General features: G+C 70.4%; 5 protein-coding genes across 9 annotated transcripts; 3 read left to right on the forward strand and 2 right to left on the reverse strand.

Moving 5' to 3' along the window:
- Positions 1 to 546: 546 nt before the first annotated feature.
- SMTNL1 (smoothelin like 1) lies at positions 547 to 3,185 on the forward strand. 3 transcript variants are annotated; one of them, XM_072039116.1, is made up of 8 exons: positions 547 to 683; positions 994 to 1,558; positions 1,659 to 1,821; positions 2,020 to 2,050; positions 2,154 to 2,270; positions 2,515 to 2,617; positions 2,686 to 2,840; positions 2,958 to 3,185. In XM_072039116.1, exons 2-8 carry the CDS (start codon positions 1,001 to 1,003, stop codon positions 3,100 to 3,102), a joined length of 1,272 nt encoding a protein of 423 aa, XP_071895217.1. In that variant the 5' UTR covers positions 547 to 683; positions 994 to 1,000; the 3' UTR covers positions 3,103 to 3,185. The 3 variants fall into 3 exon arrangements, with proteins under 3 accessions (XP_071895217.1, XP_038035521.2, XP_071895216.1); XM_038179593.2 differs by lacking the exon at positions 547 to 683 and having other exon boundaries at positions 905 to 1,558; XM_072039115.1 differs by lacking the exon at positions 547 to 683 and having other exon boundaries at positions 907 to 1,558; positions 2,689 to 2,840.
- Positions 3,186 to 3,241: 56 nt separating this feature from the next.
- On the reverse strand, positions 3,242 to 5,048 carry UBE2L6 (ubiquitin conjugating enzyme E2 L6). 2 transcript variants are annotated; one of them, XM_038180405.2, is made up of 4 exons: positions 4,925 to 5,048; positions 4,153 to 4,242; positions 3,583 to 3,769; positions 3,242 to 3,498 (listed from the first exon to the last, which is right to left on the reverse strand). In XM_038180405.2, exons 1-4 carry the CDS (start codon positions 4,946 to 4,948, stop codon positions 3,335 to 3,337), a joined length of 465 nt encoding a protein of 154 aa, XP_038036333.1. In that variant the 5' UTR covers positions 4,949 to 5,048; the 3' UTR covers positions 3,242 to 3,334. The 2 variants fall into 2 exon arrangements, with proteins under 2 accessions (XP_038036333.1, XP_038036332.1); XM_038180404.2 differs by lacking the exon at positions 4,925 to 5,048 and adding an exon at positions 4,681 to 4,870.
- On the forward strand, positions 4,854 to 7,848 carry SERPING1 (serpin family G member 1). Of its 2 annotated transcripts, none has more exons than XM_038180403.2 (8): positions 4,854 to 4,906; positions 5,348 to 5,417; positions 5,496 to 5,979; positions 6,066 to 6,203; positions 6,283 to 6,486; positions 6,591 to 6,733; positions 6,825 to 7,044; positions 7,159 to 7,848. In XM_038180403.2, exons 2-8 carry the CDS (start codon positions 5,349 to 5,351, stop codon positions 7,407 to 7,409), a joined length of 1,509 nt encoding a protein of 502 aa, XP_038036331.2. In that variant the 5' UTR covers positions 4,854 to 4,906; position 5,348; the 3' UTR covers positions 7,410 to 7,848. The 2 variants fall into 2 exon arrangements, with proteins under 2 accessions (XP_038036331.2, XP_071895215.1); XM_072039114.1 differs by lacking the exon at positions 4,854 to 4,906 and adding an exon at positions 5,121 to 5,194.
- Positions 7,849 to 7,981: 133 nt separating this feature from the next.
- YPEL4 (yippee like 4) lies at positions 7,982 to 9,653 on the reverse strand (the record flags this gene model as incomplete). The annotated part of the gene is made up of 5 exons (XM_038179594.2): positions 7,982 to 8,338; positions 8,424 to 8,532; positions 8,660 to 8,703; positions 8,955 to 9,249; positions 9,481 to 9,653. Coding segments are annotated over 5 exons (711 nt in total), but the record flags the coding sequence as incomplete, so codon positions are not given.
- A 307-nt stretch (positions 9,654 to 9,960) lies between these two features.
- On the forward strand, positions 9,961 to 12,504 carry CLP1 (cleavage factor polyribonucleotide kinase subunit 1). The gene is made up of 3 exons (XM_038180673.2): positions 9,961 to 10,095; positions 10,283 to 10,901; positions 11,768 to 12,504. The coding sequence occupies exons 2-3, from the start codon at positions 10,296 to 10,298 to the stop codon at positions 12,437 to 12,439; spliced, it is 1,278 nt and encodes a 425-aa protein (XP_038036601.1). The 5' UTR covers positions 9,961 to 10,095; positions 10,283 to 10,295; the 3' UTR covers positions 12,440 to 12,504.
- Positions 12,505 to 12,683: the final 179 nt, after the last annotated feature.

A 12,683-nucleotide genomic window follows, 5' to 3' on the forward strand; every position in this document is an offset into this window, starting at 1 on the left:
CCAATGTCCTCCATGTCCCCCCATGGCCCTCAACGTCCCCCCATGTCCCAAATGTCCCCTCAATGTCCACTGTGTCCCCCAATGTCCCCACATGTCCCCCCATGCATCTGTGTCCCCAGTGTCCCACCACATTCCCCTGTGTCCCCCCCGTCCCCAGTCTCCCCCCATGTCCCCCCACGTGCCCCCATCCCATGTCCCCCCCAATGTCCCCACTGCCCCCCCGTGTGTCCCCCATGTCCCCCATGTGCCTGTGCACTCCATGTCCCCCGTGTCCCCTCATGGTCCCCATGTCCCCCCAATGTCCCCATGTCCACCTGTCCCACACCTGTGACCTCCCCATGTGCCCCATATCCCCCCTGTACCCATTGTCCTTGTGTCCCCCCGTGCCCCCCACATCCCTGTGTCCCCCCCATGTCCCCCCTGTGCCATTTCCCCCCGACCTTCCCAAACCCCATGGGGGTACCGCTGTCCCCTTGTGTCCCCATTGTCCCCCCCGTCCTGCCATCCCGCTGCCACCCACGCGGCCGTGTCCCCTCCTCGCCCGTCCCACAGCGTGTCCCCCGCTCCCCCCGGCCCCGCTGACTGAAGGCGGCACCTGCGGTGCTCAAATAGCGCCGGGGGCCGGGACAGGGTTGGGGAGGCTGGGACGGGGCTGGGGAGGCCGGGACGGAGCCCGGAGGACGGTGAGGGTGGCCTGGGGGGGATATGGGGCAGGGGGCTGGGGGCCGGGGGAGCTGGGGGGGTAATGGGGGCGTTGGGGAGTGGGGAAGGGGATGGGGAGAGGAATTGGGATGGGGTGGGGTGGGGGAGGCCAGGGGGAGGCTGGGAGGGGGAATGGGGAGAGGATTTGGGGGAGATGGGAGGGAGACGGGGCAGGGTTTGGGATGGGGGGGATAGGGGGGAGAGGGGGCAATGGGGTGGGGGAGAGCTCAGGGTGGGGAGAGGCGGGGGGGGCACAGCAATTCCCCCACTGACAGCCCTGTGGCCCCGCAGTAGCGGCATGGAGCCCCATGGAGACCCTGCCCCCGGAGACCCCAAATCCACCGCCCCCGACATGGGGGACCCCACGCAGCCTCCTGAGGGGGCGGCGGAGGCTGGGGGGGAGGCCAAGGAGGAGGCAGCAAAGGATAATGGGGGGGAGGCCAAGGGAGAAGAGGGCAGCGGGGGGGAGGCCACGGTGGAGGCACCAAGGGATAATGGGGTAGAGGCCAAGGTGGAGGCTGCGAAGGATGACGGGGGGGAGGCCGAGGGAGCAGAAGATGTCGGGGGGGAGGCCAAGGCGGAGGCAGCGAAGGGCACCGGGAGTGAGGCTGGGGGGGACACTGGAAAGGGCGCTGGGGACGAGGCCAAGGCAACGGAGGAGGCCGCTAGGGATGGGGGCGAGGGGGAGGCTGCGAAAGGAGCCGGGAGCAAGGCCGGGGGAGCGGAGGCTGCCGGGGGCGAGGCCGATGGGGGGGCAGCGGTGAAGGAGCCCCCAGTGGCACCGGCTGCTGGGGGAGAGGCCGAGGTGGAGGCGAAGGCTGAGCCGGCGGCTGCAGGCGGCCCCCGGGGCCGGCAGGTGAGAGGGGACACGAGCGGGGTGGCACGGCTGGGGACAGGGGGACAGGGGGACAGGACGCGGTGCCACGTCCCGCTGCCACCCCACCTGTGCCCGGCAGGAGCCCACCTGGCTGCAGGACGAGGAGGACGAGCTGTGGCCCGAGTTCCCCCCCTGCTCACCCAGCGCCGAGGGGGCGGCCAGCCCCACGTCCCCCCTCTCTCCCACATCCCCTGTGTCCCCTACATCTCCCCTGTCCCCTGTGTCCCCTACATCCCCCACAGGTAAGGGCCGTACTGGGCAGGGACATTGGAGCCCCCTATAGATCCCCTATAGATCCCCTACAGATCCCCACATCCCCTCCCTATAGGCTCTGTCCCCAGCCCAGGGATGCCCCTCAACCTGGGACCCTGCACCCAGGGGGTGTCCCCATGCGGGGTGCCCCCCTCCCACCCCGCTGACCCCTCTGATTTCCCCCACAGCTGGTGCTGAGGGCTCGGGAGGCAGCGAGAGGTGAGAGCCGGGGGGTGGGACCCCAAAACCCGGCTGTCCCCATAGGTGGCACCCCCAGCGGTGCCCCCGTCCCCAAGCACAGTGGCCACACCTGTGTCCCCAGGGCTGCGTCCCCAGGGGGGCCACGGGACCGGGCGCCCCCCAGGGTGGTGGCTGTGGGGCGGCCACGGGCGAGTGCCAAGGCGCAGGGGCGCAGCGCCATCCTGGAGAAGTTTGGAGGGTGAGTGGGGCCTGGGGGGGGGACAGGGGGCAGTGGGGGCTCAGTGGGGTGGCTGGGGGGGATGGGGTGCGTGAAGCAGTCGGGGAGGGAACAGTGTTTTTATGGGGCATGTGGGACAGTATGGGCAGGGGGCAGAGGGGATACAGGGGACGTGGGGCACAGGGCCACTGGGGAAGGGCCCCATGAGGGAAACGAACCCCCGGGGGGGCACCGTGCGCTGCCCCACGGAGCGGGTTGGCCATAGGGCAGCCAAGGGCCCGGCCCCACACCTGAAGCGCCCGGGGGGCGCCGGCTCGGTGAAGGCCATGCTGCTGGAGTGGTGCCGCGCCAGGACCCGCGGCTACCAGGTGAGGGGCGGCGGGGCGGGGGGCCGGGGGGGGGCTGCCGGCACCCTGACCCCCCCCTGGCCGCCCAGCAGCACGTGGACATCCAGAACTTCACGGGGAGCTGGGGCAGTGGCCTGGCCTTCTGCGCCCTCATCCACAGCTTCTTCCCCGACGCCTTCGACTACAGCAGCCTCCAGCCCCAGGAGCGCCGGCACAACTTCACCCTGGCCTTCGCCACCGCGGAGTGAGTGCGTCCCCGTCCCCGTCCCCTCCGGTGGGGAAAATTGGTGCTAGGGGACGGTTGGGCCAAGGTGATTTTGGGGTCTTCCCAACCCTCATGGCTCCGATGCCGTGATTTTAGGGCGCGGGCCGACTGCGCCCCGCTGCTGGACGTGGAGGACATGCTGCGGCTGGCGGTGCCCGACGCCAAGTGCGTCTACACCTACGTGCAGGAGCTGTACCGCAGCCTGGTGGCCAAGGGGCTAGTGAAGACCAAGAAGCGCTGAGCCCCCCCACACACCCCCAGCGCCCACCCCGCTCCCCCCCCCAGCACTTCGTTCCCCCGGCAGTAAAGCTTTGCAGTGCCCGGCCTCGTCTTTATTTTTGGGGACCCCGTCGTGCTGAAGGCTCATGGAGACGAAGCAGGAGAGGGAATAAATTAATCACTTTATGGATGGAGTGGGGGCGATGCCCAGCCCCCGGGGGGGCTCAGGAGGGGGCCGCGGTGCTGAGCTGAGCTCAGGACCCGGGGGGCTGTGGCCGCGGCTCGGCGTGGCTGCGGGTGTGCTCCTCTGCCCGCCGCCAGAAGGTTTCGGGCTGCTCGCCCAGCTCGCGGGCCAGCTCCAGCCGCATCACCCGCTCCCCGTCGGGGTGGTCCAGCAGCAGCAGCAGGTCCTGCAGCACTGCGGGGGGGACACGGGGGGTTAGGGGGGGGGTCAGCGCCCGGATCCTCCGCACCCCGGCACCCCCCAGCCCCCGGCACCCACCGTGGACGGCGCGGGTGGTGTGCTGCCAGCAGTGAAGGGAGGTGAGGGGCTGGCAGACGTGGCCGTCCTTGCTCACGCCGGGGTGGTAGATGCTGGTCAGGAGCCTGGCGCGGGGGGGTTCCAGCGGGTGGTGCGGGGAGAAGGTCAGCTCGAAGCGGAAGGCGCCCATGTTATAGGGGGGGTTGTTCTGAGGCACAGAGCGGGGCGTCTCAGCCCCCCCAGTGCCGCCCGGGCACGGAGGGGATCCCCCTGGGACAGCCCCCACGGAGCACCCGCAGCCCCGTGTGCCCCATGGGGGGGGGGGAACCCCACCCACAGCCCCCTGGGTGCCCCCACAGCCCCCCCAGTCTGCACGGTGTCCCCAGGGGAAGCCCCCCTATAGTGCTTCCCACAAGAAGGACACCCCCCCCATGTCCCCAAGAACCCCGTGCACCCCTGGGACCCCCCATGCACCCACGGCACCCATATGCACCCCTCACGCCCCTGAGCCCCCCATCCCCTGGACCTCCCCTGTACCCCCCCACCCCCAGGCCCTCCCCAGGACCCCCCCACCCCAGGCCCCCCACTCACGGGCAGCAGCAGCCCCCCCCAGCGCAGCACGTTGCCCTCCAGCAGTTTCAGATCGCAGACCCCCCTCCACTGCTGCACCTCCTCCAGCTCCTGCGGGGGGGGGGGGGGGAACGAGATTAGGGGTGGGGCCACCCCAGTACACGCCCCGACGGGGAAACGAAACTGGAAGTCGGCACCCACCGGCACCCACCGGCACCCCACGGCACCCCACGGCACCCACCGACACCCCATGGCACCTGCTGCCACCCCACAGCACTGGGACCCACTGGGACCCCCCGGCATTGGGACCCTCCTGGCACCGCACCCCCTGACACCCCCTGGCACCCACCAGCACCCACCGACACCCCCTGACAGCCACCAGCACCAGGATCCCCCCCACACCCTCACCTCGGGGCCAGCACCCCCCAAGTGCCACCAGCACCCCCCACAACCCCCTGCCCCAAATACCACCCCGCTGCACTCCAGTACCGGGACCCCCACCCAATTAGGGTGGGCACCCAGCGTGCCGCCCCCGGTGCCCCCACCCACCAGTGCCAGCCTCCTGCTCATGGCCATCGGTGCCGGGTGCTGGGTGCCGGGTGCTGGGTGTCCCGTTGGGCACCTCGGGGTGGGACCCACCCAAGGCCACCCCTTTGGGGGTGGGGTAAGAGGCTGTAGCCCCTCCCTGAATATGGGGGTCAGAGGGGGCAGATGGGGCAATAAGTGGCTGCGCTGCCCCTTGGCACCTCGGGGGGCATGGAAAAGGGGTCGTTGGGTGGGTAGGCTGCCCTACCCCATTTCCCAATGGGTGCCCCATAAGGGGGGCAGCTCCTCCAGCTGCTGTGGGGTGGGCCAGGCGATGTGGGGTCAGCACCTCTCACCGCGGGTGCCCCCGCCAAGCCCGGCCCTCAGCCCCCCCTGCACCCTCCCTCCGCCGGGGCTGATTTACGGGAAGCCTCCCCGGCCTCCCGCCCTCCTTAATCTTTAACCACGCGGGGCTGCGGCCGGCCAGTTCCCCCCAGCGCCCGGCCGGACACTCGGGGAGCACCCCCCCGGCACCCAGGTGGGACGGGGGCGGCCTCCTCCGTCACCCAGGACTGCGGGGGGATGTTGGGCAGGGGGCTTGGGGGGGCTGGGGTGCACGGTTTGTGGGTACAGGGGCTGGAGTGGGGGCGTCGGGTGCCCTTCGGGGCCGTGACCAGTGCTTGCCCAGCAGGATGGCCACCGCGAGGTTCTGCCTGTCCCTGCTGTGGGTGGTGGCCGCAGCCTCTGCCACTGTCACCCCGGTAAGTGTGGCCCAGGGACATGGGCTCCCCACCCCCGGGTGCCCCCCTGCCCGCCCTCACCGGGGTCCCCGTGCCCAGGTCCCCACACTGGAGGCTTCTCCCAGCACGCTGAGCCTGGGCACGCCGCAGACAGCGTCCCCACGTCCCACCCCAGCCCCTCTGGGGGACGTGGGGACGCCGTCCCCGCCTGCGCCCAGCCCCGAGGAGGAGCCCACCCTGGACGTCACCCTCGAGAGCAAGGAGCCCCTGGACACCCAGGAGCCAGGGCCAGCACCCGAGGAGCCCAGGACCACCGCTGGTGGGGGCACAGCAGGAGCTGCCCCCGGGACCACCGAGGATCCCTTCGGCACCCTGAGCGCAAGCCCCCCACCGTGCCCCGGCGACGAGGACCCCCCCGAGGCCTGCGGGGAGCCCACGGGGGCGCAGAGGGCGGCGGTGGCCGAGGCCCTGGGCACCTTCGCCGTGCGTTTCTACCGGCACATGGCGGAGGCGGCCGAGCCCGGCGCCAACCTGCTCTTCTCCCCCCTCAACGTGGCCCTGGGGCTGTCCCACCTCCTGCTGGGTGAGGGGCTCCGTGGGCACCGCCACCCCGCCTGGCACCCATGGGTGCTGCTGTGGGTGCCCGCTGAGCCTCGCTGTCACCTGCAGGTGCCCGGGGTGAGACCCAGGAGCGCTTGGCTGCCGTCCTGGGCTACCCAGCGGGGTTGCAGTGCGTGCACGGAGCCCTGCAGCAGCTGGCCGCCGTGCCCGGGCTGCTGGCCGCCGCGCAGATCTTCCACCACCCAAGTGAGCCGGGGGCCAGTGGGGTTGGCAACAAGGATGGGGGCGAACCCAGCGCCTCCTGACGCGCCCCTCCGCTGCGCAGCCCTGTCCCTGCAGCCCCGCTTCTTGAACGAGTCGCAGCGCTTCTACGAGGCCCTGCCGCAGGAGCTGAGCGGCAACGAGAGCCTGGACCTGCAGCGCATCAACGCCTGGGTGCGCCAGGCCACCCGCGGCCGCCTGCCCCGGCTGCTGGCACAGCTGCCCCCCGAGCCGCGCCTGGTGCTGCTCAGCGCCGTGCACTTCCAGGGTATGCCGCTGCTTTTTGGGTTCTGGGGGTGCTTGCGTGCTCGTTGCCCTGCTGGGAACCCCGTCCCCACACCCCACTGTCCCCACGGTGCCGTGTCCCCGCAGCCCGCTGGCAGACGCCGTTCAAGGCCAAGGAGACGGTGCCGCTGCCCTTCCTGCGCCCCGGCCTCCCGCCTGTGCCCGTGCCCACCATGACCAGCAAGAAGTACCCCGTGGCCTCTTTCACCGACTCCCGCCTGCAGGTCCAGGTACCCACACACCCCCCCAGACATCAATCCCACGGGATTTGGGGTGGGATGTCCCCTCCCCGCCGCGGTGACCCGAGGCTGCGTCCCCCAGGTGGGGCGGCTGGAGCTGAGCGAGGGGCTGAGCCTGGTGGTGCTGGTGCCGCGGGGAGCCCCGGAGGCGCTGGGGGCCGTGGAGCGGGCGCTGGACCCCCCGACCTTCCTGGCGCTGCTGCGGAGGGCGGCCGGCACCCCGACGCGCGCCACCGCCATCGCCCTGCCCCGCGTGCACCTCGACCTCGCCATGGATGTGGTGGCCCTGGTCCACGACATGGGTAAGGCACCCCCCCGGCGCCCAGCCCTATATCACCCGGAGGGGTCCCCGCTGTCCCCCACGCCCCCAAACGTCCCCCTCCTCGTGTCCCCGTGTCCCCGTGTCCCCGCCACAGACTACGGGCTGTTCCTGGACGCGGAGCTGTGCGGGCTGGCGCGGGGCCCGGCGGTGGCGGTGGATGCGGCACAGCACCGGGCCGTGCTGGCGCTGGACGAGGCCGGCGTGGAGGCGGCGGGGGCCATGGCCACCTCGGTGGCCCGCACGGCCCTGCTGCTGGAGGCGCTGCAGCCCTTCCTCTTCGTCGTCTGGGACCACGCCGGAGAAGTCCCCCTCTTCATGGGGCGCCTCAGCGACCCCCAGCCCTGACACCTGCCCCACGGGGGGCACGGCCCCCTCCTTCCTCCCCTCCTCTCCCTCCTTCTCCCTGCTTCTCCTCTCCCTCCTTCCATCCCTCTCTCCCCCTTCTCATCCCATCCATCCCTTTTTCCTCCCTCCTTCCCCCTTTCCTCCTCTCCTCCCTCCTTTTCTCTCCTCCCCTTCCCTCCCTCCTTCCCTTGTCCCTCCCTCTCTCCCTGCTTCCTCCTCCCCTCCTCCCATCCCATCCCATCCCATCCCATCCCATCCCATCCCATCCCATCCCATCCCATCCCACCCCACCCCACCCATCCCATTTTCCCCCTTCCCATCCCTCCCTCTCCTCCTCCCCCCCCAAACCCCCACCCCCGTGGGGTGCCGCAGAGCCCCTGGCCCCCAGTCACCCCATCAGCTCCGGGCCTGGGGCCCCAATAAATGCTCTGCCCCCCTGCATGGCTCCTGTTGGAGGGGGGAAGGCAATGGGGGGGGGGGTCTATTAGGCTATTTGGGGTGGCAATTTGGGGGCTATCACCACCAGCACGCCCCAGGGGAGCTCTGGGCACATGCCAGCTGTCCCCCAGGAGGGCTGGGGCTCAGCGAGGGGGGAGCAGCAGTGCCGGGGGGTGACACCTGGCACCTTCCTATAAAAAAAAAAGCTTTTATTCCCCTAAAAAAGCTGCCCGCAGCCCCCCCCCCCCCGTGCTGGTGATGGGCCCTGTGGTGCCCCGGCAGGGTGCCCCCACCACAGGGCACCGGGAAGGTGAGGAGTTGTGGGGTGGGGGGGGGGACACCGCGCTGCCACCCCAACAGCGGGGTGCCCCCCCCAACAGCGGGGTGCCCCCGGCGTGCCGTCAGTCCCAGCCGTTCTCCTTCACCATGTGCGACGTCTCGATGATGAACTTCCCCTCCTTGTACTTCTGGCTGCTCTCGAAGGCCTGCTCCTGGGGGGAGGGCAGCCTGAGACCCCCACCCCCGTATAGCCCAGGATTTGGGGTTTAGGGGTGCCGGGGGCGCGGGCCAACTCACGTATTTCCAGCCCAGGGTGGTTTTGCAGCTCTCGCAGAAGATGTCGGCCACCGAGTGCAGCCCGGTGAGCAGCAGGCGCTGCTCGGCCGGCCCGCAGCCCACGTTAACCCTGCGCAAAGCCGGGAGCCGTGGGCACGCCGGGGGTGTCCCCGTCCCCCCCCCCTCCCCAATGTCCCCTGAGCCCCTCAGGGCAAACAGAGCCCCGTGGGGACACCCCCGGTGCCCGCGGTACTCACACGGAGTTGAAGAGGTAGGCACGGCCATGGCTGCCCTGGAAGGACTGTGGGGACACCAGTCACCAGCGGGGACACCCCTGTCCCCACCGCGTCCCCTGGAGGCACCACCACGACCCCCCTGCCACCCCCGGGACCCCACACAGGGATGCCCACCCCCCCGGGGACCCCACAAAATGGATGCCCGGCACCACAGGGACCAGCCCCCCCCCCCCCCCAGGGGAGGATGCTCGGCACCCCAGGACCCCATGGGGACACTCGGGGGGGACGGGACGGGGCCGCAGCACGGGGGGGGCACCTTGGAGATGAGCTCCTCGTGGCGGGCCAGGTGTGCCCGGCAGTGGACGCAGCTGTAGGTGCGGTGTGAGCGGGGCAGGTAGCTGTGGAAGGTCCTGGGGGGCAGGCAGGCGGCGGGGGGCAGGTGGCGGCGGGCTGGCGGCGGGGGCACCGAGGGTGGCAGGGCCCCGGGGGGCCGGGGGGGCGCGGGGGGCACCGTGCACCCCCCGCACAGCCGCTGGCAGGGGAAGCAGCGCAGCAGGGTGCTGAGAGCCGTCTTTCCTCCCGCGCCGGGGCCCCCCCAAGGGGAGAAGGGGCTGGAAATGGGGGGGGCGAGCTGTAAAGGGGGGGGATAGTGAGGGGGGGGCAGCGCTGGGACCCCCCCCACGGGGTGTGCAGGGGGGGGCAGTCCCCGGTGTGTCCCCCTTTGGGGACATGGGGGGGGGGCAGGGGGATAGGGGGTGTGGGGGGGTTTTGGGGGGTTTGGGGGGTTTGGGGGGGGTCTGAGGGGGTCCAAGGGGGTGCGGGGGGGCCGGTGCCGTACTCACCGCCTGCCGCTGTCCCCAATGTCCCCGCTGTCCCCGGTGTCGCCGTCCCCGGTGCCGTCCCCAGGCGGGAGAAGGGGGGTGGGGATGGAGGGGGGTGGGGGTGGGGGGGGCACCGCACGCCCGGGGACTGCATCACGGCCCCGTGACTCATCCCCCCCCCGCGTGACGTCACCGTGACATCACCGCCGTGATGCCACCGCCGTGATGTCACCGCCGTGACGTCACCCCGAGGGGGACGCCGCAGAGACGGGGCCGTGGGGGTCACCTCGGGGTCTCCCCCCCCCCCCCTTCTCGGGGTCCCCCCTCCTCCAGCCCCCGCTCCCCGCAGAGGGGAGGGGCATGCAAATGATATGCAAATGAGATGCAAATGAGCTTGGTGCAGGGAGTGGCGTGCAAACACAGTGTGAGTGGCTCTGGGGTGGGGCATACGGCGATAGATAACCCCAATCAGGGCTACAGACCCCCGCTGGGGGGGGTTATGCAAATGAGATGCTAATTAACAGCGGGGGCAGCGCCAGGACTACAACACCCAGGATGCCCCGCGCGGCTGCCATAGCAACGGCGGGGCTGTAGTGACGTCACTTCCTGCGCGGCGCGCGGCCCTTCAGGGCGCCGGTAAGCGGGAGGGAGGGCGCCATGATGGGGGGGGCCGGGACCCCGGGCCGGGAGGGGGCACCGAGAGGGGCCCGGGGGGGCTGAGGGGGGCTCGGAGGGGCTGAGGGGGCCCGGGGGGAGCCGCGGGGAGCAGAAGCGGGCGGGGGGCGAGGCCCCGGCGCTGCAGCCCCGCCGCGCGCCCCCTCAGGGCCGGCGCCAAGATGGCGGAGGAGGGCGGCGAGGAGAAGAAGCAGGTGGCCAAGTTCGAGCTGGAGCGCGAGACCGAGCTGCGCTTCGAGGTGGAGGCGTCGCAGACGGTGCAGATGGAGCTGCTGAGCGGCATGGCCGAGGTGTTCGGCACCGAGCTGACCCGCAACAAGAAGTTCACCTTCGACGCCGGCGCCAAGGTGGCCGTCTTCACCTGGCACGGCTGCAGCGTGCAGCTCAGCGGGCGCACCGAGGTGGCCTACGTGTCCAAGGACACCCCCATGCTGCTCTACCTCAACACGCACACGGCCCTGGAGCAGATGCGCCGGCAGGCGGAGCGCGAGGACGAGCGGGGGCCCCGCGTCATGGTGGTGGGCCCCACCGACGTGGGCAAGTCCACCGTGTGCCGCCTGCTGCTCAACTACGCCGTGCGCCTGGGCCGCCGGCCCACCTTCGTGGAGCTGGACGTGGGCCAGGGCTCCGTCTCCATCCCCGGCACCATGGGCGCCCTCTACATCGAGCGGCCGGCGGACGTGGAGGAGGGGTTTTCGCTCCAGGCCCCACTGGTCTACCACTTCGGCTCCACCACGCCGGGCACCAACATCAAGCTCTACAACAAGGTGAGCCCCGGGGATCTCACCCTGCCTGCAGCAGGGCAGGGGATCCCTGCCCGCCTCTGTGGGTCTGGGGTCACCCAGTTGGTTTTGGTGCTGTGTAACACCGCGGCTGTGCCGGGCTGAGCTGGGACATGGGGCTCAGCACAGGTGTCAGCTCGCAGAGAGGAGCTTGGCCCTGCCAGCTCTGCTAGGATTGAAGCTGCGCGGCTTCCTTTCCCTTCCTGCTGCCCCCAGCCAGGCTGTCTGCGAGCAGGGAGCCCCCAGGCAGAAAGAGATCCCACAAAAGCACATAGAAGCTGATTTGGACTCGCAGTGTCCTGCTGCACCTGCTGCTTGGTGACAGTTGGAGGCCCCTGTTTGGCCCGGAGCCGTCCTCAGCCGTGCTCTTGCCCCTGTCCCATCTGTGGGACACTGGGGAGCTGCTCTCCTGGTGTGGCTGAGCACCCTTAAGGTCTCGTAATGTGATTTAGGAACGGCTCCAGCACCGAGCCTGGCTGCTGACTGGGAGGACTTCCCCCCAGGGGGTTGTCCACGAGCCAGACATCGCTCCTGTGTCAGCAAATAAACCTGCCAAGCACATTTAGGGACGTTGCTGATGGTCAGTGTGTCCCTAAGAACAGGACACAGCCTCGTGGCATGGCTTCCTGCCCACCCCCATCGGAATTGATGTGCTTTGGCTTGCACACCCTGGGAGCAGGTCCCAAAGGTGATGGTGAGAGGTTTTTGGGGGGTGAATTTTGGGACGCTGAAGTCATGGAGGTTATTTGGGGTGACACGGTGAGCTGCGGGCTGGCTGTGAGGAGCGAGGGGGGGGCAGAGGGAAGAGCCCAGCTCCCGTGCCCCCAAAGCTCTCCCCGTCTGCCCCGCAGATCACGTCCCGTCTGGCCGACGTCTTCAACCAGCGCTGCGAGGTGAACCGGCGCGCCTCGGTGAGCGGCTGCGTCATCAACACGTGCGGCTGGGTGAAGGGCTCGGGCTACCAGGCACTGGTGCACGCCGCTTCCGCCTTCGAGGTGGACGTGGTGGTGGTGCTGGACCAGGAGCGCCTCTACAACGAGCTCAAGAGGGACCTGCCCCACTTCGTGCGCACCGTGCTGCTCCCCAAATCCGGCGGGGTGGTGGAGCGCTCCAAGGACTTCCGCCGCGAGTGCCGGGACGACCGCATCCGCGAGTACTTCTACGGCTTCCGGGGCTGCTTCTACCCGCACGCCTTCGACGTCAAGTTCTCCGACGTCAAGATCTACAAGGTGGGGGCGCCCACCATCCCGGACTCCTGCCTGCCGCTGGGGATGTCGCAGGAGGACAACCAGCTGAAGCTGGTGCCGGTGACGCCGGGCCGGGACATGGTGCACCACCTGCTGAGCGTCAGCATGGCCGACAGCGCCGACGACAACATCTCGGAGACCAGCGTGGCCGGCTTCATCGTGGTCACCGGCGTCGACCTGGAGCGCCAGGTCTTCACCGTGCTGTCCCCCGCGCCTCGCCCCCTGCCCAAGAACTTCCTCCTCATCATGGACATCCGCTTCATGGACCTCAAGTAGCGCCCCCGCCCCCCGTTCTCGCAGCCCCCTTTTTGTACCCGTTCTTATTAAAGCCCTGCCTCGGGCTCCTGCCTCCTGCTGCCTTCTGCCCCCAGCCCCAGGATGACCGCCCAAACCCCCGCTGTGTGTGCCTGGGGGGGCGCCTGGGCACCCCGTATCCCCCTGTGGGGTTCCCGTGCCCCGGGGCTGAGCTTTGGGGTCCCGCCCCCGCCCCAATGCCGTGCCCGGGGCTCCCCCCGCACGT

Source organism: Anas platyrhynchos, chromosome 5, assembly GCF_047663525.1.
Source record: "Anas platyrhynchos isolate ZD024472 breed Pekin duck chromosome 5, IASCAAS_PekinDuck_T2T, whole genome shotgun sequence".
NCBI classification, from domain to species: Eukaryota; Metazoa; Chordata; class Aves; order Anseriformes; family Anatidae; genus Anas; species Anas platyrhynchos.

Excerpts from the sequence above, each read along its gene's own strand:
- SMTNL1 (XM_072039116.1), top strand. The coding sequence starts at position 1,001 with ATGGAGCCCCATGGAGACCCTGCCCCCGGAGACCCCAAATCCACCGCC. Across the intron at positions 1,822-2,019 it reads GTCCCCTACATCCCCCACAG|CTGGTGCTGAGGGCTCGGGA; the intron begins GTAAGGGCCGTA and ends TTTCCCCCACAG. Across the intron at positions 2,618-2,685 it reads CCAGGACCCGCGGCTACCAG|CAGCACGTGGACATCCAGAA; the intron begins GTGAGGGGCGGC and ends CTGGCCGCCCAG.
- UBE2L6 (XM_038180404.2), bottom strand. The coding sequence starts at position 4,707 with ATGGCCATGAGCAGGAGGCTGGCACTG. Across the intron at positions 3,770-4,152 it reads GGGGGGGGCTGCTGCTGCCC|AACAACCCCCCCTATAACAT; the intron begins GTGAGTGGGGGG and ends TCTGTGCCTCAG. Across the intron at positions 3,499-3,582 it reads CACCACCCGCGCCGTCCACG|TGCTGCAGGACCTGCTGCTG; the intron begins GTGGGTGCCGGG and ends TCCCCCCCGCAG.
- SERPING1 (XM_038180403.2), top strand. The coding sequence starts at position 5,349 with ATGGCCACCGCGAGGTTCTGCCTGTCCCTGCTGTGGGTGGTGGCCGCA. Across the intron at positions 5,418-5,495 it reads CCTCTGCCACTGTCACCCCG|GTCCCCACACTGGAGGCTTC; the intron begins GTAAGTGTGGCC and ends CCCCGTGCCCAG. Across the intron at positions 6,487-6,590 it reads CAGCGCCGTGCACTTCCAGG|CCCGCTGGCAGACGCCGTTC; the intron begins GTATGCCGCTGC and ends GTGTCCCCGCAG.
- CLP1 (XM_038180673.2), top strand. The coding sequence starts at position 10,296 with ATGGCGGAGGAGGGCGGCGAGGAGAAGAAGCAGGTGGCCAAGTTCGAG. Across the intron at positions 10,902-11,767 it reads ACATCAAGCTCTACAACAAG|ATCACGTCCCGTCTGGCCGA; the intron begins GTGAGCCCCGGG and ends TCTGCCCCGCAG.